This window comes from Acartia tonsa, chromosome 5 (assembly GCF_053477335.1).
Source record: "Acartia tonsa isolate MP-2025a chromosome 5, ASM5347733v1, whole genome shotgun sequence".
NCBI lineage: Eukaryota > Metazoa > Arthropoda > Copepoda > Calanoida > Acartiidae > Acartia > Acartia tonsa.
This window is the reverse complement of record NC_137264.1, coordinates 50,357,412-50,385,032: the sequence shown is the minus strand read 5'-3', so window position 1 is coordinate 50,385,032 and position 27,621 is coordinate 50,357,412. Positions and strand designations below refer to the sequence as shown.

The 27,621-nt window shown below is 31.7% G+C and overlaps 2 protein-coding genes across 17 annotated transcripts in view; both read right to left on the bottom strand.

Annotated features, from left to right (window-relative positions):
* The window catches only part of LOC145319743 (gamma-aminobutyric acid receptor subunit beta-like), a 51,562-nt gene extending 42,096 nt beyond the window's left edge, over positions 1-9,466 (bottom strand). For 4 of the 6 annotated variants that reach the window (XM_080162075.1, XM_080162077.1, XM_080162078.1 and 1 more), the window contains exons 1-3: positions 8,873-9,466; positions 6,105-6,194; positions 5,627-5,718 (exon numbers count right to left, since the gene is read on the bottom strand). In XM_080162075.1, coding sequence (XP_080018201.1) covers positions 5,627-5,718; positions 6,105-6,190 — 178 coding nt within the window. In that variant the 5' untranslated portion in view covers positions 6,191-6,194; positions 8,873-9,466. Of the gene's footprint in view, positions 1-3,652; positions 3,721-5,626; positions 5,719-6,104; positions 6,195-8,872 lie in introns of all 6 variants that reach the window. The other 2 variants (XM_080162074.1, XM_080162076.1) reach the window with 1 other exon arrangement.
* An 897-nt stretch (positions 9,467-10,363) lies between these two features.
* Positions 10,364-27,621, bottom strand: part of LOC145319742 (gamma-aminobutyric acid receptor subunit beta-like) — a 79,044-nt gene continuing 61,786 nt past the window's right edge. For 6 of the 11 annotated variants that reach the window (XM_080162062.1, XM_080162063.1, XM_080162071.1 and 3 more), the window contains 5 exons: positions 22,764-22,842; positions 16,048-16,257; positions 14,277-14,357; positions 13,962-14,137; positions 13,227-13,805 (listed from right to left, as the gene is read on the bottom strand). In XM_080162062.1, the coding sequence (XP_080018188.1) occupies positions 13,365-13,805; positions 13,962-14,137; positions 14,277-14,357; positions 16,048-16,257; positions 22,764-22,842 (987 nt within the window). In that variant the 3' untranslated portion in view covers positions 13,227-13,364. Of the gene's footprint in view, positions 13,806-13,961; positions 14,138-14,276; positions 14,358-16,047; positions 16,258-22,763; positions 22,843-27,621 lie in introns of all 11 variants that reach the window. The other 5 variants (XM_080162064.1, XM_080162065.1, XM_080162067.1 and 2 more) reach the window with 4 other exon arrangements.

Genomic DNA, 27,621 nt, shown 5'->3' with positions numbered 1-27,621 from the left:
ATCTTTAGGGGAAGATAGGTTCAACCTATCCCCTTAAGAAAAGATATTTTTTACAGTGTGGCCATTTTGTGCGTTTCATATTCAATTTTATTATTAAATGTACTTTAAAAATGAATATTAACAATAAGTTGTGACAAAAGTTGAAATGAAATTTACTTTGCATTTCTATATTTATAAAAGGTGTCAAAGAATATAAAGTCGATAAAAATCTAGACAGTATGATAAGTTTAAGAATATTATAAAGTCAGCAGCAATGAAGAGTTAAAGTAAGCAAGTAAGATATATCATTATCCATAACCGTTGGAATATGGTCTTACTTTGGTGTACCTAGACATAATAAAGTAAATGATGATCCAACTAACTGTGCATGGCAGCATTGTATAAATATGCGGTTTTTTTATTTTTATATTATGAAGCCGAGACCCAAAACCATTACCTAGATATGGAGAGAGAGAGTAAAAATAAAGACAGATATCAAGGTAGAAGCAGCATTTAAGCCTGTGAGAGAGTGAAGAATGTATAACCTAGGGCATCCTACAGCTATGCCCTAGAGTACCTCGGGGTTGGTTCATGATTCAGTACAAAAACATGAACTTATAATATAAATACTTTTATTATATCTTATGTAAGTCTTAGTATTATGTTTACAAACTATTTAGCAATTTGTCTTAAAAATCTAATATTTTTTTAGTTCTTATATTGTTTAAACCATGGACACTCTATTAGTTTTACAGCGAAGCCATTGAATTGTCCATTATAATTAATTTAAAAATTTTATAAGTTCATGTTTCTGTACTCGAAGATGAATCAAACCTGAGGTTCCAAACAATGCCCCACTAGCACCACTAACATCAAAAGAAGTGAAAGAAAGGAAATTAAAGCCCTTCAATACCTCTCTATTTCTCAAGTGTAGAAACATATTTTGAGAATTTAAACTTCTTTCATCTATACCTTTTCTTACAAAACTATGAACTAAATCAGGATCAATTTAAAGATTATTTTTAACATTTATAAATATTAGAGATGGGGTTTCGTACTAGTGTTAAGTAGGTTAAACAGTTGACCTATTTCTTTAGTACAATAATTCAGGATAAAAAGATAAATGGTCTTTTCAGTATTTGAATATTTCTATTCATCCAACGGCAAACCACTAAATCAAATTAAACTTTTTTTTTAAACGAAGCTTTTATATATACTTGTAATTTTGTTCGGTACATATGAATGTTCTTGCCCAAATATTTTAAATAGTTAGTCAAATCTGGAACTCTTTTTTTTAAGTTTGTCAGTTCAATTTTAAAATTTAGGCATGTTTAATTTCATTTTCAGCATCCTGTCTTTTAATCAACGAAATATAACAACAATTCAACATACAATAATCTTCACTTTCATGGATTGTGTTATCCTTGTAAAAGATTTTTAATATCAAAGTACAATAAAAAGTACATTAATTTAAAGCCCAAAACACAAAATATATAAGTCACGTATTATCTTAAATTCTAAAATTTTAGGTAAAAATATTACCTAAAAATGTATGTACAAGTCATAGAAAAGGCCCCTTTGTTTAAATAACAAACTATTAAATTAATGTTTTATATCAACTTAAAATGAAGGTGAAATTATGAACTTTATAAATTAAATACTGAAACTAAAATAAAAGATAACATAATTTAGAGATATAGTCGAGATTATTTTAGATTAGTAAATACGCATGCTTAATATAAATTAGTATTTTCAAAATCATTCCTAAGAACCATAATTCATAATTTATACCCAGGAAATTAATGTACATAACTTATAATTAATTTAAAGTAAGATTCCTTAATTAGGTAGTCAAGCTTTTAGAATTTTTTTTAAGTTATCAATCAATTACTTGACAAGAAAAACTATAAATAATTAAAATTAATTGATGATTTACTGAGAATCTTATGTTTTCTAAAATTTGATATGTATTAGTAATTAACTTGCTAAATAAAGCTTGCAAAATTGTCTAATTGTTACTAATCATTCTAGCAAAAAAAATAACTCTGGGTTAAAGTAATTGTTAAATGATAAACTTTTATGTAAAAATTCTTTGTAAAAACTATATAACTTAATCTTAAATGATAATCAGGAGTTTTTTACTTAAGGGATCTAGGTTCAGAGAGAAAATTATTTGGCATAAAAAAGTTTTAAAAATGTTTTATTATTTATAATTTGTAAATTTTTGTTATGAAAAAATATTCATTCTCAGCCAGAAATCCGATTCTTTCCTATTAATCATACGACAAAATAATATTGAATCATTTATAATCCCCAAATTACAATATTCACTTATTATATTAATTACAAGATAAGCCCTAGTTTATCTTTCCTAATTAGGCCTGTATACAAATACCTTCTTACTGCCAAATCTCTTTAATCTCTGATGTTATAATAATATTATTGAATATACTCTACATGTACTTTTATGATTTCACTGCACACACACACACTCGTACAGGGGTTAATCTAGTGTAAAATAAGCTCCTGATTGTCATATTCAGTCTTGCCAAGATTTTGTTACAGATTTAGCCTTTAGAATCCTCTATACCAATAGATAGATACAGGATAATCTTTATATTCAAATTTGCAAATAATAAACTAGTTTGGGTTCTAATATGATTATTGGTCGTATACTAGGTATCAAAAGATAAGCATTATAGGGAAGCATCAAGATTTATTGAGTTTGGTAAGTAAATAAAATTAAGACACTTATATAGTGCTAATGATTTCAATAATGCTCCATTGAGATAGGAAACAGAACAAAACTTAGAAGGACTTCTACTACATGATGTGCATGTGATATACACAGCCTTTCACTTTATTATGCAAATCTTTAAAATCAAAAAGGGCCATGAGTATTTTGTTAAACCTTTAAAAAATATCAATTTAAGAAAAGAAAAAACAGAGAGAAAAAAGGCATTACATAAAATAGTTTTGTAATTCTTGAATATGATAAAAAACATATATAAAAATAAAAACACTTCAAAATGCTTTAATTAAGTATATCACTTATTTTTCACTTCAAGGCTTGCAATGTACTACTATTAGAGCAGCTAGATTTTATTTTGAAGATTTGAATAATAAACTGAAATACAGTGTACATAATTATGATAATAATAAACTAAATCTATTGGCTTTATTTGTGCAAAACGTTGGCAAGCAATTATTTTATCTCTCTCTAAATATATTTGGCTGGCAATCAGAGATTAGAACGCACTACATTCAACACAATAAAAATAGTTTTGTTTTCATTTTTGGTAGCGCAGCAACAACTCTATGAGGTATGTCGGTACGTCCAAAAAGCTATCTCAAAATAAGTTTGTTTAATCTAGACTCGACTGTCTAGAAAAGACAATGTCTAGACTCTACAGACTCAACGCCTTTGTGATGTACAAGTCTAGAATTAAACATATTGTTGGTTACTGGAGAGTCTACTTTCTCATTACTCAATATTCCTGTAAAGCTGATTAACTTTCTCGTTTAAATCTGCAATATCATTAGCTACTGTTGCTGCGATACTTATATACAAAAATGTCCTTGATTTTAACTTAAATATTGTTATTTGCGAAGCTTTTCTACAATTATTGTGTATTGACTGTAGGGAGTTCCATTCTGTGGTAATTTTGCTAACCATTCCAACTTCAGATAGCTCAGATATGGATAGTACAAACATTGATACTCCTACGTTTACGGCAGGTCCTGCAAAAATTACGCAATTTTAATAATTTTACCCAACATTAACTTTAAACTTTTACATTTTTGTATAGGTGTATAACTTTTTTTTTAAATTCACCATGAAACTTATTGAACTTCATAAATTATTTCTAGTTCTAATAAATTATTTCGATAATAGCTTTTATTTGGACTCTTTACAGTTTATTATTAAAAATATCCCATTAAAGTTAAGATAATTTTGAAAATTCTAGTATATAAATGTTTGTCTAAAATGCTAAATTATTAATAAAATAAACTTAAAAATTTCATCAGTAATTTTTTAAAACCTTTTTTTAATAAAAAAAAGTTGTTTAAATTTTGAAATACAAAAAGCCCTTAGTATATATAAGATTTTCAATTAAATAAAATTATTTTCAGTAAGCCTATAAAGAGGAAAATTGGCTTAAATCCCTCCAATTAGATAAACCAGAAAATACAAGAAATAATGTGTATTATTATGCCTAGATCCAAAAAAAACGCTGGTAACAAAGAGAAAAAAAGGAGAGAGAGACAACTATTTTACGCTCCGATTGACATTTGGCAATGTTAAGCTTTTCAGAGTAATGTAAATACCTTTCCAGACTTGTTGTGCCATGGACAGGCATCCAGATTAAGAAAAAATATTGAAAGAATAAATGACTTATGATATTTTTCCTTTCTACTTTTAAAAAATGCAATATCCATTTTTCAATCAACAAGGATGACAACATCCATAAAAGCGAAGCACTGAAACGGTAGGACAAACGGACATTAACACTTGTATAGTATCTGAACTAGAAAATCGGAACATAAGGGTATAAATGTCGAATCAAAATTGTAAGTAAATTTGTTGAAAAACTGCTTAAAAACAGGATAATGCTTATGGACATACTTACATTTTGGACTTGATTATAGAGTTGCTACGCTTATAATATTGTTCTTTGTTGTCCCAGGAATCAATATACCAAAAATCAGATCAAACGGATAAATAGAACACTTGAAAATTTGTTGTTAAAAAAGTAAAAAAATCAACATGTTTAAAATGGACGTACGGACATTCTGGTAATGATTATAGAGTTGCTACGCTTTCTAAATCGTACCCAACTACTACAGGAATCATCATGCAAAGTTTGAAATCGATAGGACAATTCTAACATGACTAAATTAACGAATAAAAGCTATCTATCTCGGACGGACAAACGGACGTACGGACGGACGGACGGACCGACCCTAATTATAGAAAAGCTTCGCTTTTAAAAATTCAACCATCATGTTCAAATTTTCGGGTACAGTCCCTTTCGTGGCAACAACCCTTTAGGGGCGTTTCGTCGTATTTTCACATTAGCTTTTTATTTTAGGTTAGGTTAAATTGGATTAGGTGATTGCCCCGCAGGGTTAGAGCCCCCCGCAGGGGCTAGAAATAGGGGGAAAGCACCTGTGAAAATACGATTAAACGCCCCTTAAGAGGCGTTGCTACGAAAGAGAATATACCAAATTTTCCCTATACATTTAATTATACAGTCCCATCATTCTATTTATCTTTTAGAATCTAAATCACTGGATTTACTTTGTTTGTTAGAAAAGTATATATTGTACACATAGATAGTGTTTATTATATTAGTACTGACTTTTAGTTTTACTTTATTTATTGAACAAGCTTGTATTTTTTTTATAGGACGTGGTTAATAAAATCAAAGTTTGTTATAGATATTATGATATTCGTTCGACTAGGATTTTTTTTTAATTCTAAACTTATTGACTAATAATCTATTTCAATAATTAAGTAATAATGGCAATTATTAATTTACCTTATATCTTTTTAACCCCTCCAAAATAATTATTAAACAAATCATAAATATAGATAATAAAAATTATTTTAAAAATTAATTAACAAAGAAATGTAATGACTTACCGCCGTAATTTGGTCGTACACGTTTATCATATCCCATCTGGAAATGATTAAGGATTGAGGAAATATTGACTCCACCCAAGCCAGCAACATCGCTAAAATTGGAAGATTTTTTAAAATAGAATTTTGTCGATTTTTCTTTTTATTTCAAAGATTCATAATTTTTTGTTGGTTTGAAGTAAAATTTTGGTCTGAGCTGGATCTTTGAATCATTTTAGTGGTGAGCCAGATCAGGGTGAGCAAATTTTCCACCAATGAGAGCACAGCATTTTATGAAATGCCGCGCTGTGATTAGCTGAAATTCGGCTCACTCCGATCTGGCTCACCACTAAAATGATTTAAAGATCCAGCTCTGCTTAAGTTGTAGTTTTCAAAGAAGCTTCCATAATGTCCTAGATTTGTTTTCGTCTAATTAATGACATTACCCACCTTCCTCTAGAGGCTATGGGCAATAGAGTTTGTGAATGTATAGATGTCTAACCTGGTAGCGAAGGTGGATGATCTGATTGAGGTTGTATCAGGAATTAAAGGTATGAAACTCAAAGTTACAAGCACCCACCACGACATTATCCTATACAAAAAGTACACATAAAAAAGATAAACAAGGATGACAACATTTATAAAAGCGAAAATCTGAAATGTTAGGACGAACGAACATTGGCACTTGTAAAGTGTCAGAACTGATTTCTGAATAAGTAAAATATAAATATACAAGTTTAAACAAAATTTTAAGTAGATTTGTTACTTTATAAAAGTTTAATATAAAATAAGTGTAGGTAAAGAGTGATAAAATTTTATTATAACAAATGAATACAACAGGAATCTGTAGTTTGGATTCTTATCATGTACAAACAAAAAACCTTACTACTTTATATAATAGGACTAGCGGCTTCGCCCCTAGCCTCTCGGGGCTTTGCCCCAAGAGGTGATAAAATTTTTTTTTTTTTGCGAAATACGTAAGAGGACCAAGGAAATTTTCTACAAAAAAAAAATTGGGGTGGGATTTTTTGTAATTGGGGGTGTTGGGGGTGTCCCACCCCCCCAAGAAAATAGCCTAAAACCACCACAGGACCAGTAGGTATATTCCCTGAAGAGTAGAATCCGATCGGTTCAGTGGTTACCGAGATCTTAAGGGACGGACAGACAGACAGACGGACGGACAGACAGACGGACAGACAGAGAGACAGACATACATCATTCTACTTTGTATTATTGATATCAAGGAAAAATATATTTATTTTTGTAGGTTTGAACTTAGCAAAGCGTTGGAGTTATTCTCTATTTCTTACAAAAAAATATAATTTATCAATTTCGTGGAGTATACTGTGACTTAGTTCAAAATATTAATCTTAAATGTCCATAAAGGCGTTACATAAATATATCAACAAATCAAATTATTCATAGAATTCCAGCAAAAATCTATTGTAACTTATTTTAAAATAATTGGAAACTAAGAGGGGGGGGGGGATAGATTTTCTTATTATCTGCGGTAACCTAACCGTGAGGGGGCTACCCAGTACCCGACATAACCTAACCTAACGGTACTTTGAGTTGAAACCGAATATACAATTGTAATTATGCTGAGCTTGATCTTTAAATCATTTTAGGGGTGATTTGGATCGAGGCGCGCCAAACTTTCAGCCAATCACAGCGCTGCATTTTCAAAATGCAGCGCTGTGATTGGCTGAAATTTTGGCGCGCCCCGATCTGAATCGCCACTAAAATGATTTAAAGATCAAGCTCTGAATTCTCATTAATTTGAAAAAAAGAGACAAAAGGTAATTGTTGAACCCTAAATAGGTCTAAAGAAGTTAGTTAACGATATAAGGGGAATTGTCACTTGTAGTTTTAATACTTTACTTAAACACTAGCGGTTTCGCCCCTAGCCTCTAGGGGCTTTGCCCCAAGAGGTTTGATCAAACCAATTTTTCTTATTTTAAATTTAAAAGAAAAAATTGTAAAAAATATTCTTTGGGGGGGGGGTAGTCGACCCCACTATTTGATATTTAGTTTTAGAAAGAAAAAACTTTTTTTGGGGGGGGTGTCCCACCCCTTAAGAAAATAGTTATAAACCCTCCCGGTACCTATGAGAAGCTTCCCTGTAAAGGAGAACCCGATCGGTTCAGCGGTTTTAGATACTTCGCTACAAACAAACAAACAGAAAATAAACAGACAGACAGACATCGTTCTACTTTGTATTATAGATAATTGAATTTAACAAATAAAGACTGAATGAAATTTAGCTTCTCATTAATTAGATACATAATTGAATAAATTTAGAAAATCTGCAATGAAAAATTGTCTACTCATTCATATGACAACATGCATACATGAATACTTTATGGTACCAACTAAAAAGAGTATTATTATAATCTTATTAAAATTGAATATATAGGAATAGGATTTGAACAGTCATTGTATGTACAATGCAAATTTTTTGTGTGACTTCAATTTCACATAGTATCATATGAAAAAATGCTTCATACATGCATAAGTTTTCTTAATTTATGTTTTACATTAACAAAAAAATATAAACTTTGTTAAAAGGTTTAATAATACAAGAAGGGAGATACAATTTTTGCTGTTGAAATTATATGCGAAAAGATTTGATAATGCACAACTTATGCGGAAATGAAGACACACTAAAATTCTTATACACATAGAGAATATATTACGAGCGAAAACGTATGGTAAATTTGCAATATCCTTTTAAGCCTCCAGGAAAATACCCCTCCCCCCCCCCCTCCCTCCATCAACAAAGTCTTTTTTAAGGATGCCAAAAGGGTGTAGAGTTTTAAAATACCTACGAGTAGGTTAGATTAGGCTATGTTTTAGACAGAGTAGCCCGAATTGATATTCAACAAAAAAAACTCTTTTGCAGAAGACTGGGTACGTTACCAATTGAAAGGGGCTAAAAATTTAAATGTTAGTATGCCCAATTTTGTCAATGATATGGACGCTCTAAAAACGGTAAAAGTTTTTTCTTGCATCGTATTATAAACGGCTTTCCGCGGATATAGAAAAAGATTAAAATTATAAGAAGGCACCGGCAAAAAAAAACTGGTTTTAATCTTATAATTGTACATTTTTATATTCGTAGAAAGCTGGATATAATACGATGCTTGACATAGTTTTTTTTCGTATGGATGAGAACCGGTTCCTATCCACCGGATTCGAATGAATACGAGAAAAAGTCTTTAAAAAACTGTTTTAACAAAAATTAATATTAAAAATGTTTTGTTGTCTTACCTTAATCAGTTGAAAGATTAGACTAGGTACAGCAGTATAGTGAGGCTAAATTACAAGTAGGCTAAGTCACGTGACTGTTGTGGATCAAGTCAGCGGCATAATCACAACCAAGTGTTGAGGCTGCGCGTCCATCCTACCAGCCTGGCCTCGAGCTTGATACCACAGTCATGACAGATATGTTGGGACAGACACAATTTATTATTATTATTGTTGTTGTTGTCTGCTGGTTGTTGCTGGTAAACCATACTTGTGTATACACACACGCTATAATACAGCTTGGTGCAGGATGCGACAAGTCAAGTGGAAAATTTGCTAAGATTTAGCAGATTAGAATATGCTTTCCAAGTGCGGCCTAGAATGCGTAAGATTTCTTTGTGTTGAAGTGCTGCTTTGATTACGCAAGATTTCTGTGTTGGAGTGCGGCTCAGATTGCGCAAGAGTTTGTTTTGTGCTGATATGACTGCTAAAAATGCTGATTTCTTCCAATGATCTTTCTAAAGCTTTAGTCCTCTATCCGCTGGTGAATTATTAAACAACAATGTTGGAGCTGCAAGTTTTATAGTTCAGAACTTGATGTTAGGTAGTAGCAGCCTAGTAATTTAAATAACTTTTATTTTCTAGTTTTGACACATTAAGAAAATCGTTGCTTTCCTTATCGAGAACCCTCCAACCCCCTCTCCCTCTCTCTACTTAAAAACCTAATCCTGCGGGGCCTTTACCAACAGAGTCCCTTTCCCCATTTTGTTTCAAAATAAGAGGTAGCGTTTGTGTGCATATTTTAACAAAAAAAAAAGTTTATTGTGCTGTCAAGTTTTAATTCCATTAGAATATGGTTTAAAATTTACTAGGCTATAGCTACGTTAAAATGTGTATTTTAAAATAAGTTATTAAATTTCCTTGATATTAATTAGATCATATGGTTGCTTGATATACTGCATAGCATGCATGCTGCTCCTTGCTGCTACACATTCCAGCTGTTTCTCAGACCTTTAACCGCAGCTGTCACAGCAGCTCACAATCTGTCCACACATTTTATCTTTAAGCTCCATGATGTCAAGGTGGAGCTTTGCTTTGCCTGTCCTAAAAAAAATATTTTGACTAAAACAACTGGGTTATTTACAGTAAGCTTTTTATAAAGAGATAAACTGCGTATAATACACTGTACTTTAAAGCTTAGGTTCCGTTATGTTGTATTAAAAAAAAACTTTAAAGTCAATACTGTGTAGATTATGACTAATAAGAATGAGAAGATACTGAAGATTATGACATTGATATATTTTAGGGTTGACAGTGCGTAGGTACTGTAGAGTTTAGAAAGCATTAGAAAATATTTATTAAGTCTAAAAATCATGGGTTCTTTATGCTTAATGATCTTCAATCACAGTTAGACATACGTTCAAACAAAACCAATCATAGAGTAGCTGCGCTGATAAAAGTTGTTTACCTGGATGGGTGTGGCCCCTGGCAGGCTCCAGTAGACAGATAACACTCTGAAAGTAAACTCTGTGCTTCAATGTAAAAAAGTAAATAGAATTCTTTTATACCAGGGACAAGGATATTACATCTCAAGATAATAACATACATGTAGCTCGATTAAAATTAGGTTTCTTTTGATTTTGGGAAAGAATGAAATTTATATGGCAGCTGTATATAAAATACACTCAAAGTTTAATTAGGTGTTTAATATATAACTTACAATGTCCATCCGTTATACTCAATTAGAAATTTGGTATAAATATTTGTCCTTCCAGCTGTCTTTCGTATGTAATATCCTGGTCCTTGGTTGGATAGAAACATAGATTTTAATAAATTGTATAACACAATATAAATACTTTATCATCATAATTAACAATTAAATTTGTACTCAAACCAAATGATTATACATAAATATGCATTCTTTGTATCACCATTATACACAAGGCTCGGCAGCCGCGCGTCATGCATTTGTAAGCGACGTTTTAAGATTTAAAATTCAGCTGGATGTCTTAACCTGTTTCTAAAATAGCGTTGCGCGTTTTTAGTAAAATTTTTCCAGTACCAAAACGGGTTTAAAATAACGGCTTGTGCGCGGCTAAAGTGCGACTGTCGAGCCCTGATTATACAATATTTAAAATTTAGTCTTGTTTATTATTGTATTTATGATTATGATTGTGAAATTATAAAGATACAGAGTGTTCCAAATAAATATTAACAAAACTTAAGATAATTATCCATTTTGAGAAAGCATAAGATAAAAACGCTTTTTTACCTTAATAGTGTCCTTGACTATTAAAATTGATTTATTTATTTTTTATGGATTTTTATTTTGGCTTATTATTATTTTTGTAACAAGCAAAGTGTTTAAAAAATCTTGTTTTATTTGGAACACTCTGTATGTAGCAGTGTTTATTACATAAAAAATCCAAATTAAAGTTTTTGTTACAATTTTAGCTAAATTTTTAATTAAAAAATTCTTAGCTTAAAATACTTTTAATGAAGCCTAGTTCTTTTACTATAAACACTATTGTTATGATATTAATGAATATTACTTTAGAGTTTCCATAATTTAAAAATATAAAACATTAATTGTTACCTTCTTAAAAACAAAAAAAAATAGATTTAAAAGTAATACAAAAACAAATTCTTGCCTCAAAAGTTAAATTTGGTTTTGGGTACAGATAATTAAAAGTTGGTGGATCTATCCATTTTTGTATTTAAATAGGCCGGGTTCAAGAAATGCTCCATACACCTTTCTGGATCATAAGGTATTCAAACAGAAAGTTATGCAAATCTAGTGTTCAATCAAACCAAAAAAAAAAAAATTCCCTGAACCCGTACTTGGATGAGAAATTAGGGAGTTACCTCACTATGTTGTATACAGTACACCCGTCTACAACAATATTAAATATTGTCCTGCAAGAATGAGGGGGGGGGGGAGTTGATGTAGTGCAAAAATATATTAAACTAAATATAATTTGCACACCAATTTTATAAAAAAAAGTCTCTTAGCTTTTTGATGGATTTTAATTTTTAAAGTTTTGTTTGAACATCTTAAATTTCATATAAACTTTGTATGAACCATCTATATAATTCCCATACCTAGAAAAAACTCATTACATTTTTCCAACATTTCTTCATGATCACTTTATTTGTTGTTTGATTAAAAACTTGGCATTTATGGCATTTAATTTTTATTTTATTTGGCCTGTAAATATTTATTGGCAAATTAATGGTTTATTTTTGGTTTAATTGATTTTCTGTAAATTAAGTTCAATTATAATTATAATGCATACTCTAATTTTGTGCTATTTCAGTTATGTTTTCTACTTAGATATACTTTAAAGAATCAAAATTTAATATTACATGGAGAGATCGTATTTTCTATCTATTGAATAATGTATATTAGTTTCTAAGTCAAGGCATATCAGGACTAAGCAGCCGTAGAAAAATCTACATTTTACACCTTTAATTAAATCAGCTGCCCATGTCTTAATCTCTTACTAAAGCCGTCCTTTCAGTAATTTGTTTTAAACTGACGGCTTGTTCGCAGCTTATTTGCGGCTGCCATGCCCTGAAGCAAATACTTGAAATGATTATCTATGTATATATAAGTATATGACTAAATTGATAGTTAGTGCAATAGATAGTGTTAAATATCTTTAGATATCTATAAATAAAAACAGTTAATTATATTACAAATGACGTCTTTCCACAACATCTTTTGTCTACTACAAAAATGTAAAACTTTTTTTTTATAAAAATAACTATTCTCTTTTTGTATTATATATCATTAATTAAATAGTTGAGAAAGAAAGATATTTTAAACATAAAATTAATTTATAACTAATTAGAAAAAAATAATTGAAATTTTAAAAAGTCTAGAAAAAAATTAAGGAAATAGTTTCTTTCGAGGCAACGCCTCTTAAGGGGCGAATCGTCGTTTTTTTTAAAATGGCTTTTGATAGGTTATTTTTGGTTAAGTTAGGTGATTGCCCCACAGGGTTAGGCAATTCGCCCCGCGGGGTTAGAGCCCCCCGCAGGTGTTAAAATAATAAAAGAAAAGCTACTGTAAAAAAAACCGAAGAATCGCCACTTAAGGAGCGTTGCCACGAAAGGGACTATACCCAAAATTAATTCTTCACAACCTTTTTAATTTAGTGAAAAAAAAATAAATGGGCTTATAAATCACAACCACACACCCATTTTTCAATTTAATAATTATAATTTGTTGAAAATAAAACTTAGATTACTACATTGAGATTTTTTTCTACTAAGCATTTTAGTGTTTTTATGTTCATTGCTATTAAATATGGAATTTAATGTAATATAAAAAAGTATTTTTCTTAATTTTTTTTTTATTTTAAATTTTTTCGTACTATTTTCTATTTGAATAAAATTGCCAAATTCTAAGTTAAAATTTCAACACCAGGTATCTAATATAATAGCTTGAAAACAGAACCAACACAAAGTTGGTCCCAGAAGGCCGCACTGGGCCGCCACGTGTGTCAAGCAACTAGCTGGAGCCGAGCAGTACCAGGTCAGGTACCAGCTCCTCTGATATATGCAGATATATAATCCAGTACATAAGGTTGAAACATGTGAAGCTAACCGGGAACAGAACCCTGCTATACTTGTCAATATCTGACGGCGAGACGCCGCCCATTTTGTTGAGATTCTTTTTGCACTCTAGGAAAGGCGGGGCGGATCCTGCAATGTTGAGCATTGCCTCCGGCGGTGGTCCAACGTTTCCAGCCATCATTGCGGCCTGTCGGCCGTGGCCGTGTCCTCCCCCACCGCCGCCACTGTTTTCTCCCATACCGCTAGGGTGGCGGCCGTTGTGATTGGCGGCTATGCTAGTGTGAAGGCGGGAGTTGGCGCGCAGAGAAGATGTGTGGTTGGCGGTGGTCTGTATCACAGATTGAGTGGGTGCGAAATGGGTGTTTAGGTGCGTCTCCTGAAATTTTTAAAAGTCAAGTAAACAAGGATAAAAAAATTATTACTAATGTCAAAATATCCAAAAGCACTGACCTTTAAAAGTAACCGCCATAGAATCATAAAATTGTATAAGGAAATTATTTTTAAAAATTTTTATTTTGATAAAGATAGTTACCCTTAAGATGCCTACCATTTGCTTTGGATGGTGAGGGGTGGCGTTTGGGTTCTGCTGAACGTTGTTAGAGCCTATATGTTCACCCTCTGTCTTTATCTTTGCCATCTTTTGTATGGCCAAAAACCGGTTTTTGCGCATCTGGACTCGTTTTGCTGTGTAACCCACACTAGCATACTCTAAAAAATAAGATAAAGTTGAAATTGTTCTAAGGAAGATTTTTTTAAATTACAGAATATGTAATGTAATTAATGTTTTTTTTTGCTTTTGGTTAAAAAAAACGTTTACTTTGTGTGTAAGCCAATCCACATGACCTACCTATAAGTGAGGCAAACACCATGAAGAAACAAGCAGCCAGGTACACGTCAATAGATTTCACATACGAGATTTTTGGAAGAGCTGAAATAAAACATTAATTAAACACAGTTTGACCTTTGAAAAGCGTTCGACAGGACACTTTGCAAATTTTTTGTTTTAAAACTAAAATATCATACAAGTAAATAATTTTGATGCACAAGAGAAGGATGGAATAAAATAGTGAATGGGGGACAAGTGACGTCAATAGAGAGCAGTTTTGCCAAGTCATTTTACCTTAATATTTTTGTGAAATAATTCTTTAATTTAAAAACAGGAAGCGCTAGAAAGTGTCATGTGTGACATCATAAAAGAACGATCAAAAAGGAAGGATGAGAGGAGAAGTGGGAAAGGAACCCCTAATAAAAGAGATGGATGATAGTCATATTTTATGACGTCACACATGACACTTTCCAGCGATTCAGAAAATAAGGTCAGAGAAGTGTAGGGTGGTTTAGAACCTTGTCATGGGAGGGGAAAGAGGGGTTGAAACCTAAGAGAGTGTATCCACCCCTTAAATTTGCCATTGGGGTTGATACACACCCCTCTAATCCCCTCTTCTTCACGCCACTGGTGTAGAATCATACAAAGAAGGCAAAATATCAACAACAACTTATAGTATGTAAAGGCAGGGGTGGAGCAATTAACGAGAAATAAATATTTCTAGCTATTATCAAAAGTGTAAATCTGCATTTCATTAGATGTATATATATGACAATGGGAAAAGTTGTATTTAAACTTTATTTTCCCCTCCCTTCCTGGGTTATAATTTGGAAACTTAAATTTATAAAGTGCAAGTGCAAGTGAGATTAACATAGACAGCCTTGCTAAATCACTTTCTTGATTAAAAATTACAACAAAAAAAATATTTTTGGTGGCAATTTAAAGATTTGAATTTCAATATCTGCACTACTACTTGTAAAGTTTACTTTAAGAATTGAAAATATCCATGTGAAGTGGGGGATATTTGAATCCTTCAACTCAATATCACAAAATTTGGCCAGTAAAATCCCCAAAAAACTCATATTTGGACCACTAAATAACCCCCCTTTCTAAACACATTCAACTTTAAAAGAAATATCTAGCGCTTAAGTAGAACTTGATATCATTATGGAGAACCTATCCTAATAAAAATTATCATAAAAAATATATTTACTAAAGCATTTTTTGTTTGGGGTACACTATAAGGTTTTACATAAATTGCTGTTTAGCACACCTATACACTTAGAAAATTTCTCGCAATTTGAACACAAAATTTAAGATAATAAAAATAACTCCTGTGTAATTTGAAGGTAGACGTTATATACTAATTTGTCCTTTTCTTAGTATTTGTCAATATTTTCAAAAAAAATCCTTTTCCACCTCTTAAACTTCATTACATCTATTTAACAGAAAAAGTGTCTAATTCTAGAGATCTTAAAGGGCAAACACACAAGAAAATAAACATAAAAAGTGCAAGGGATAAAACATGAATAATTTCACGAAGAAATAATGAAAATTTTTTTTTTTATGTATTAATAATGTATCACTGACATAAAACATTTGTTAAAATTCGATTGGGGGAGGGGTAACCCCCACTTAACCCAAACCCCCCCTTGGACGTCTTTGAATTAACCAACAGACAAACTTATGCCACAGTTATATAGTAGCATTGCCACTGCAAAACAAATCAGAGAATTATAATTCAAATTTGTATGTACCTGGGGACACAAAAATCTGGCGTTAAACAACTTACTTTTACCTGAATTGGTTGACGAGATGAGGGTGGTCATAGTGAGCACAGTTGTCACCCCCAGCATCACACGGGCGGGTGTGGCGCCCCTGTTCAGCCAGAAGGAGACCCAGGATATGACGACAATAAGGCCGGATGGTATGTAGATCTGGATCAGGTAATAGCCCATGGACCGCACGAATTGGATCTCGCACGCGAGACGGGAGTAGTTACCTGTAACAAGAAAGGTGGAATCATTTCCAAAGAAGATCCAAACCTCCCAAAAATGAAATCATTTTATGAATAAAAAAAAAAGTTACAATATTTTTTCTAATTTTTTAGTGACAATTGAAACAGAGTAAAAAGGTCTTTAGTTGCAAAATAGAAAAAGATGTAAAAAGAATTAACTGTAATTTAGTATATAATATAAAAACAAGGATGACAACATCCATAAGTAGTGAAGCACCAAAAATTCATGGAAGGACAAACAGATGTTTAGATGGTAAATTTTAAATGATTCTTAGAAATCAGGAAATATTAATAAATCATTTTCACTGTCTTTAATGCATGACCGACAGACTGACGGGCAAGGCAAATTATACATACATATATGGATGCTCATTGATACAGGAAATTTTCACCAAAAAATTCAGCCGAGATTATGGCATTTCCCCCATAGCGTTACGGACGGACTGATGGACTTCGCTACTAAAAAGATCATTCTGAGATCAAAATTCATATGTAATTATTTTGAAATATCTAAACCAATACCAATTTTGCATACCAATAGAAATAAAGATTCAAGGTTTATTAAAATTGGAGAACCCCATTATATTTATATGCAGAGTGTATAAGAAAGTTTGATCAAATCTTTTAGTTTTATACGTTTTTTATCAATAGATTTACAGCTGTACAATTTTTATTTGATAAAAAAGTAGCAGAAAAATTGTTATAAATCACCCAAAGATAAATACAAATCTTGACTAAGTAGCACAACCCAAAATTTACCCCCCCCCCCCCCCCCCCTGGTGTATTTTTTTTTTTTTGGGGGGGGGGGTAATTTAATAATGTAAAAAAGGGTACCTATGAATTATGAAATCTTTAGTAGTAAAAATGCGCGCGAAGCGCGCCAAAATTTATTTGTTAGGGATTATTTATTTTGTGGGGGGGGGGGTATTTCCTCCCTAAAATTGTTTGGGGGGGGTAAATCTTCCTAAATGGTTTGGGGTAAATTTTAAATGGAGAAGGGGGGGGGGGTAGAATAGAAAAAAAATTGAATCATTTCTAAGTTGTTTTGCTTTATTCCCAACTACTTTATAGGATGACTAGTTGCTTCGCCTCTAGCCTTTAGGGGAAAACCGATTAAGGACTAAGGGAGGTCAGGAATATAGCCTAAATCTAGCTCAGGACATTTATAGCGCTTCCCTGAAAAGTACAACCCATTTAGACCAGTAATTTCCAAAATTTTCTGCTTCAGACTAAAAATAAAACTTTCTACTTTATATTATAAGTTATTAATATAAAATCATTAAATAATTCATCCAAATATTTGAATATTAATTCTTTAAAAACTTTTGTAGTAAAAAATTAAAAGTCACCAGACAAAATTATATCATAAAATGATTAGATATTCCTTTCACATCTGAACGAAAACAAACATGCTTTCTATAGAAAACATTAAAAATATTCCTTTAACTTTTGAATTTCCTTGAAGTCACAGGAGACATAAAAAATGAAAAAAGGATAATTTAATAAAATTAAGTAATGTGATTCCTCAAATATATTTTTTTCTGTGGCAAGTCCTTAAAAAATTTTCTTTTCCATGTAGTAGTAAAGTAAAAGGATATTTGAATTAATAACTTTCTCCAATACTTTGTTTTTAAAGTTGTATTTTTAAATAAAAAATATTTCACGCTTCTAAAAACCTTTCTCAGTTTAAAAAAAAACAGTTTGTAGTTTTCTTTTAATAGAGGGGAAATTACAATAAATTTATTATTGAAAATAATAAATCTAACTTTTTTATCTTCACCCTATGCATAAAATTGCTGCTTTGTAATGAGTTTGTCAGGTGAAAATTTTGTGAATATCCAAATGAAAGTTTTATGATTGTTTGAAGACAGGAAGAGCAGCAGGGACAAGGGAACCCTGTCAAATTTTTATGATTTTTCATTAGACAAACCCCAAACTGTCCCAGTTTTGAGCAAGATGCATCCAGTGACGTCATATACGTTTCGGGAAAGAAAAAGAAAAGGGGGGAAGAAAATCTCTTAAAAAGAGATGGGAGAAAAGGGAAGAAAATTTCTTCCCTCCTTCCCTAAACGTATATGACGTCACTGGAATCGTCTTTCTCAAAGTAGGACAGATTGGGGTTCGTCATAAAGTTATCCAAAAATCTTTTGTGTAAAAAGAGCCCGAAGATTTTGTTGAATATTTTTCTTTCATACATCAATGCTCATAATTAATGTGTGCTAGGGACAAGGGAATGATATTCTCACAAACAATTCTAAAGGAAAATTTCCCCTCAACCCCGTTACCCTTTTTTCCCTTCTTACCCACTTACCCCTCTTCAGTTATATGAAGAAAAAAATATACTTAGAAATTACTTTAAAAGGTTTCGTGATTTTTCCAAGAATTGATTGTTAGACTGGCTATCCCTGAGGCATGCCTTGATTAAAGCATATTATCACATTAGAAATATCAGCATAATACTAAATAAGAGTTATAAAATTAAAATCGGAAGTTTTTAAAGTATAAAAAGTTAATTTCCTTAATTTTGTGTTATATACCTTTTAGGTGGGTGAATGTAACCTCCCCAAATTGTTATAAAACATCCCTGTATGAAAAGCTTCACTGTAAAGGAGAACCATATCGGTACAGTGGTTAGTGAGATCCTGCGGGACAGACACACGGGTCCCCATCTAATATTAGAAATCCAGATTCCTTCAAAATTTGCAAGCTCCACAGATAAAAATAAATCTATCATCCATGATACTATCTTTGTATGTGTCTAGTGGTAGGCAAGAGTATGAGAGAAAGGAAGGTAGGGAGATAAATCATTCAATGTCATCTGAAACACAGTTTCAACATAATAATATTTAGACTCTTATGCCATAGAACAATGTAGACTAGTGGTTAGATAGGCTGTTTACTGAACATAATAATATTTAAACTCTTCTGCCATAGAACAATGTAGACTAATGGTTAGATAGGCTGTTTACTGAACATAATAATATTTAGACTCTTATACCATAGATTAAAAGAGACAAGTAGTTAGATAAGAGGTTTACTTTTATATCCAATTTAAAAATAATATTATTTAAACTCTTCTGTCATAGAACAATGTAGACTAATGGTTAGATAAGCTGTTTACTGAACATAATAATATTTAGACTCTTCTGCCATAGAACAATGTAGACTAATGGTTAGATAGGCTGTTTACTGAACATAATAATATTTAGACTCTTCTGCCATTGAACAATGTAGACTAATGGTTAGATAGGCTGTTTACTGAACATAATAATATTTAGACTCTTCTGCCATAGAACAATGTAGACTAATGGTTAGATAGGCTGTTTACTGAACATAATAATATTTAGACTCTTCTGCCATAGATTAAAAGATACAAGTAGTTAGATAAGAGGTTTACTTATATATCCAATTTAAACATAATATTATTTAGCCTTTTCTGCCATAGATTAATGTAGACTAATGGTTAGATAAGCTGTTTACTGAACATAATAATATTTAGACTTTTCTACCATAGATTAATAAAGACTAATGGTTAGATAAGCTGTTTACTGAACATAATAATGTTTAGACTCTTATACCATAGATTAAAAGAGACAAGTAGTTAGATAAGAGGTTTACTTATATATACAATTTAAACATAATAATATTTAGACTCCTCTGCCATAGAACAATGTAGACTAGTGGTTAGATAGGCTGTTTACTGAACATAATATTATTTAGACTTTTCTGCCATAGATCAATGTAGACTAATTGGTAGATAAGCTGTTTAATGAACAAAATAATATTTAGACTCTTCTGCCATTGAACAATGTAGACTAATGGTTAGATAGGCTGTTTACTGAACATAATAATATTTAGACTTTTCTGCCATTGAACAATGTAGACTAATGGTTAGATAGGCTGTTTACTGAACATAATAATATTTAGACTCTTCTGCCATAGAACAATGTAGACTAATGGTTAGATAGGCTTTTTACTGAACATAATAATATTTAGACTCTTCTGCCATATAACAATGTAGACTAATGGTTAGATAAGCTGTTTACTGAACATAATAATATTTAGACTCTTCTCAATGTAGACTAATGGTAAGATAGGCTGTTTACTGAACATAATAATATTTAGACTCTTCTGCCATAGAACACTGTAGACTAATGGTTAGATAAGAGGATTACTTATATATACAATTTAAACATAATATTATTTAGACTTTTCTGCCATAGAACAATGTAGACTAATGGATAGATAGGCTGTTCACTGAACATAATAATTTTAGACTCTTCTGCCATAGATTAAAAGAGACAAGTAGTTAGATAAGAGGTTTACTTATATATTTAATTTAAACATAATAGTATTTAGACTCTTCTGCCATAGATCAATGTAGACTAATGGTTAGATAAGCTGTTTACTGATACCCAATTTAAACACAATATTATTTAGACTTTTCTGCCATAGATCAATGTAGACCAGTGGCTTGTTTACTTACTTACTTACTTATCCGCGTCTTGCTGTTTCAGCAAATTTGGCCACCTGGCTTGTTTACTGTTATCCAATTTTAACATTATTGATATTTAGACTCTGCTACCATTGATTAGTATTGGCCAGTGCAGTGGCTAGATAGGTTTTTACTCAAACTATAAATCAGCTTAATGATTCTTGATTCAGATTGCATATATTTACATAGGTAATGTGAAAGGTACCCCATTTTTTTATATCCGTTTTCAACTTAGTAATAGTGTCTACCATAGATTAATATAGACAATGACATGAGGTTAGGTTGCTAATTCTTTTCTATTCCCACATGGATAGTAAGAAAAAAGACTTAGTTATACGTATTCTATGCTATGAAACATAATTCAACTGTTATTACTCTATTATTATTTTTCTCTGAGACTTTTCCTCCTATCTGCTCTGCTGGTAGATGGCCATGCACATCCGCAGAGACAAATATTTTGAAAAAGCAAAAATAGCACATGACACACAAATTACGTCATAATCCTTATATTTAAGCTCTTGTTCTGGGGGCCTGTTTTAGCAATTTACACTTAAGTTTGGGGAGGATGGGGGGTGCCTAGCTGGATCTTTAAATCATTTTAGTGGTGAGCCAGATCGGGGTGAGCCGAATTTCAGCCAATCACAGCGCGGCATTTCTTAAAATGCTGTGCTCTCATTGGTGGAAAGTTGGCTCACCCCGATCTGGCTCACCACTAAAACGATTTAAAGATCCAGCTCTTGACGTTTAAAATCCTCTTTGCAATATACGGAAAAAAATTCCATTCCAACCAACACCAAAACATTTTCAATAAATATATTTTTAAATGATTCCAAAAAAAATATGATCAGTCAGAATCCCTTTTTTTCTCGAATATATATTTCTACTCTTGGCTAACACAGCAAAAATGAAAGAGAATATATAGTATCGTAGTATAGGAGGATAGGAAAGAATAATGTATTTCTTTGTACACTTTTAAAGGGAATGTAGGACAGATATTTAGGTACAATAAATATTCCCCAGTGGACATAACTCTCCCTTTTTTTGGATATTGTTTCTAATCTGATTTGAGAGCATTACCCATCTGTGACGCTAATAAAATTTCCTTAACCTACCTCTATCTTAAATAAGTATAAGTAAAAATAACAGCTCTGTGACGTCATAAAAATCAAACTCTTTTTTAGGGGTTTCCTTCCCCACTTCTCCTCTTATTCCTCATTTTTAGGACGTCACACGACTGATCTTTTGAAACACTTCCATATTAGTCCGTCTGGAGAAAAGAAAATTTAAAGATGATTAAAGTCCCTCAACAGATTATGACGTCATACCAGAATACATAGAACAGCCAATGAGAGGCAAGTATGTAATTCATCAATTTTAAAATTTATGCTGGCCTCTCATTGGTTATTTTATTGTATGATGTCGTAATCTCTTGAGATACTTTAATCATCTTCTTTGAAGGTCTATCTCATCTATAAGCACAGCATATCACATATCCTATATCATGAACATTTGCCTCAAAAAATAAGCAAGTGATTGTGCACGGACGGACAAAGTAATGTATACTACAGATGCACATTATTCAATAATATTTTTTTTAATTTAACTCCCCTTTTACATAATACAGGAACTGACAGACAATGTGAGTTACAGATATTCCTCTCACTCCTAACAATCACGCTCACCTTCCAAAATGAATCCAATATTTATAGGCACCGCAGCACGAAAGGATTAACTTCCACATGATTTAAAACTATAATGTTGCTCAGAGATAACTAGATGGGACAATGGGCTGTTTATTACACTAGTCCTCAAAGTTTTATTATAACATTCCGTTGGCCTAACAACTTTGGGGACTTTAGTGCATTTCGATTGGTTGCTTCATTACTTATTTAAACGTTTCAATAACTAATTTTATTCTACAGAAAGAGTAATTTTGTGAATAATCAATGAGGATATACATCAATTTATCGGCCATTAACTTAACCCTGAATTTTACCTGTAGAAAGACTTGCTTCGATAGTTTTTTGCCTGTGGCCCAGCACCTTGAACTGTGGTAGGGAGACATCATTGGACACCTAAATATATATTATTAGAATAGAGTTATTTTTGCCTGTGGCCCAGCACCTTGAACTGTGGTAGGGAGACATCATTGGACACCTAAATATATTATTAGAATAGTGCTATTTTTGTCTTTGGCCCAACACTTTGAACTGTGGTAGGAAGACATCATTGGACACCTAAATATATTATTAAAATAGCGTTATTTTTGTTTGTCGCACATTACTTTAAGATGTGATAGGTAAATACATATATGAAATATCTTATAATATAATTACAGTTTGACTTAAACACAGTGATTAATAAGGAATGGCTTAAAAATTAGAAAGCGCAACAACTCTATAATAATGAACAAAAATTCCGTATGGTCCATGGATTTTATGGATTTTGTCGCCCTCCTTAAATTTCATAAAATCTTTAATTTATGGAGGTGCCTGGGCTCATTCCAACAAATCCAGGTGAAAATAAAAACTTTTGGCTTGCTATTTTTATACTGTCTGTGTACCTAATGATTTTTTGATAATTTTTTATCAACTTGTGATATTTCTAGAATAATCTCGACATTTAGGCGTAGTTATTTCCTATCAAACTTGGATCCGAGTGTTGACATACCTCTACACTATATACAGATATCTTACGGGAAAATAAATTGGACCAAAAATATATGCAGGTCCCAGATCAGGGTCGTCCAAGCTTTTTATTTAGGGGGGGGGTAATCTTTATTTCATAGAGGCATTTTTTTATTTTGGGGGGGAGTATTCACCCCTTTACCCCCCCCTCCTCCCTTGGACGTCTATGTCCCCAATACTGATAATCAAATCATTCCTTATGTAGATAATAATTTTTGATCGAAAAGTTTGAATACTAAGACCGTTCAGAAAAAGTAACCAAAAATTTTAATAGTTTTTCAAAAATTTGGGTACCAGTCTCCAATGTTCCCTCCCTCCCTAACTATATGCCATAAAAAAAAAGAAGGACTCTTGGCAGATTTATTATTAGAAATATGTGTAATGATATTAAATTTATAAATTTAACTTTGAACTGTGGTAGGGAGACATCATTGGACACCTAAATATATATTATTAGAATAGAGTTATTTTGTCTGTTGTATATTTCTTTGAATTGGGGTAGAGAGATATCATTGGACACCTAAATATATATTATTAGAATAGAGTTATTTTTGTCTGTGACCCAGCACCTTGAACTGTGGTAGGGAGACATCATAATATTATTAGAATAGAGTTATTTTTGTCTGTCGTAAAGTGGGGTGGAGAGAAATCATTGGACACCTAAATATATATTATTAGAATAGCGATAATTCTATCTGTGGTACATTTATTTGAATCGGGGTAGAGAGATATCATTGGACACCTAAATATATTATTAGAATAGCGTTATTTTTGTTTGTCGTACATTACTTTAAAATATGAAATATCTTATAATATAATTACAGTTTGACTTAAATATAGTGTTTAATGAAGAATGGCTTAAAAATAGAAAGCGCAACAACTCTATAATCATGAACAAAAATTCTGTAGGTCCATGGATTTTATAGATTTTGTCGCCCTTCTTAAAGTTCATATATTCTTTAATTTATGGAGGTGCCTGGGCTCATTCCAACAAATCCAGGTGAAAATTAAAACTTTTGGCTTGCTATTTTTATTCTGTCTGTGTACCTAATGATTTTTTGTTAGTTTTTTTTATCAACATGTGATATTTCTAGAATAATCTCGACATTTAGGCGTAGTTATTTCCTATTAAACTTGGATCCGAGTGTTGACATACCTCTACACTATATACAGATATCTTACGGGAAAATAAATTGGACCAAAAATATATGCAGGTCCCAGATCAGGGTCGTCCAAGCTTTTTATTTAGGGGGGGGGTAATCTTTATTTCATAGAGGCATTTTTTTATTTTGGGGGGGAGTATTCACCCCTTTACCCCCCCCTCCTCCCTTGGACGTCTATGTCCCCAATACTGATAATCAAATCATTCCTTATGTAGATAATAATTTTTGATCGAAAAGTTTGAATACTAAGACCGTTCAGAAAAAGTAACCAAAAATTTTAATAGTTTTTCAAAAATTTGGGTACCAGTCTCCAATGTTCCCTCCCTCCCTAACTATATGCCATAAAAAAAAAGAAGGACTCTTGGCAGATTTATTATTAGAAATATGTGTAATGATATTAAATTTATAAATTTAACTTTGAACTGTGGTAGGGAGACATCATTGGACACCTAAATATATATTATTAGAATAGAGTTATTTTGTCTGTTGTATATTTCTTTGAATTGGGGTAGAGAGATATCATTGGACACCTAAATATATATTATTAGAATAGAGTTATTTTTGTCTGTGACCCAGCACCTTGAACTGTGGTAGGGAGACATCATAATATTATTAGAATAGAGTTATTTTTGTCTGTCGTAAAGTGGGGTGGAGAGAAATCATTGGACACCTAAATATATATTATTAGAATAGCGATAATTCTATCTGTGGTACATTTATTTGAATCGGGGTAGAGAGATATCATTGGACACCTAAATATATTATTAGAATAGCGTTATTTTTGTTTGTCGTACATTACTTTAAAATATGAAATATCTTATAATATAATTACAGTTTGACTTAAATATAGTGTTTAATGAAGAATGGCTTAAAAATAGAAAGCGCAACAACTCTATAATCATGAACAAAAATTCTGTAGGTCCATGGATTTTATAGATTTTGTCGCCCTTCTTAAAGTTCATATATTCTTTAATTTATGGAGGTGCCTGGGCTCATTCCAACAAATCCAGGTGAAAATTAAAACTTTTGGCTTGCTATTTTTATTCTGTCTGTGTACCTAATGATTTTTTGTTAGTTTTTTTTATCAACATGTGATATTTCTAGAATAATCTCGACATTTAGGCGTAGTTATTTCCTATTAAACTTGGATCCGAGTGTTGACATACCTTTACACTATATACAAGTATATATTAAGGGAAAAGACATTGGACCAAAAATATATGCAGGTCCCAGATCAGGGGCGTCCAAGCTTTTTATTTGGGGGGGGGGGTAAAATTTTGAAAAATTTTTTTTTTTTTTTTTTGGGAGGGGGGGTAATCTTTATTTCATAGAGGCATTTTTTTATTTGGGAGGGGGGTAATCACCCCTTTACCCCTCCCCCCTTGGATGTCCCCAATACTGATAATCAAATTATTCCTTAGGTATAGAATAATTTTTGATCGAAAAGTTTGAATACTAAGACCGTTCAGAAAAAGTAACCAAAATTTTTAATGGTTTTTCAAAAAATTCTGTACCAGTGTCCAATGTTCCCTCCCTCCCTAACTATATGCAATGAAAAAAAGAAGGACTCTTGGCAGATTTATTATTACAAATATGTGTAATGATATTCAATTTATAAAATCAACATTGTTCTGAAGATATACACTCTTATGTTGATACAATAACAACACAATAGTTTTACAGGGTCTAGAGGGACTCATATTGCTATTAAATAAATCAATATTCAATACCTCACATATTTGCATATAATTAGATTTATTGCAGACAAAAATAGATACCAATTCTAGCCCACAGTGGGATAAAAATCAAAGGAAGTCTCAACTAAAATTAACTTCTAATGTATCTTACTCATTAAGCATATATAAAAAATGGAAACTTAAACTCTAATATTTTCATCCAAGTTTCCTTATTCAATAAATTAAGTACACAATTTGGAAAAAATAACGTTATCCAAAGAAAAAAATTTGAATTTTGTATAAAAAAATATTTGAACATATTCTTTATTTTTAGAACTACAATATGAGAAATTTGCTCATTTTCAGTAATCAAGACAAAATTCCAGTGATTTCAAAAGTGATTTTATTTTAGGTCTAATATATCCTTAACTTATTTTGGTTTCTAGCCTACAGTGAGCTACAATACATATGTGCATACAAAATAACAACAGAAATATCAAATATTACCTAGGATGTATTTCATTTGTGTTTGTACGATTTAAACCCAACAAAACTGGTTTTAATCTTGTGAATTATGTTTTAATATTCGTGAAAAATTGATGATTTTTCAATGTGGCTGAGAACTGGTTCTAATCCAGCTGATATTAATCGTTTTCGAAGAAGGATCTTGCTAAAAAATAATTTCAACGGATTGAGAAAAAAAACACTAATTATAAAAGTTTGTCTGTGTGTGAGTGTGTGTGATTTTATGTGTGTGTGTGTGTGTGTGTGTGTGTGTGTGTGTGTGTGTAGGTATGACTTTAGGAAAAAGAGAAAAGAAATTGGATACAGGTGAAGAGCTCAAACAAAACAATCAATTTTGTTTTTTTTCTGTACGATTATGTCACATAAAAACTAAGCTTTTAATACAAATAAAAGACATATCCTTAAATATACTAAAACATTTTATATGGTAATGTTTATAGACTAATTTTGATATAAACTGATGAGTTTAAGCTAGGGTTGGGCCGGATATCCGGTCTGGCCGGTTTTCCGGACGGATATCCGGTTATTTTCAATATCCGGTTACATGATATCCGGCTGACTTTTTTACGCCGTATATCCGGTAATTTGCCGGATATCGAACGTTGGCTAGATATCCGGCCGGAACCGGATATATGGGTTTAAAAATCAGTTGGATATCCGGTATCCGGTATCCAGCCAAAAAAGTATCCGGCCCAACCCTTGTTTAAGCATCCCACCAATGTTAAATTAACATTCTTCTCTGTAATTAACAGAATGCTTCTATTTTGGAAAGCTCCCTTATACTTTTACTTTCCTTTTTTAAA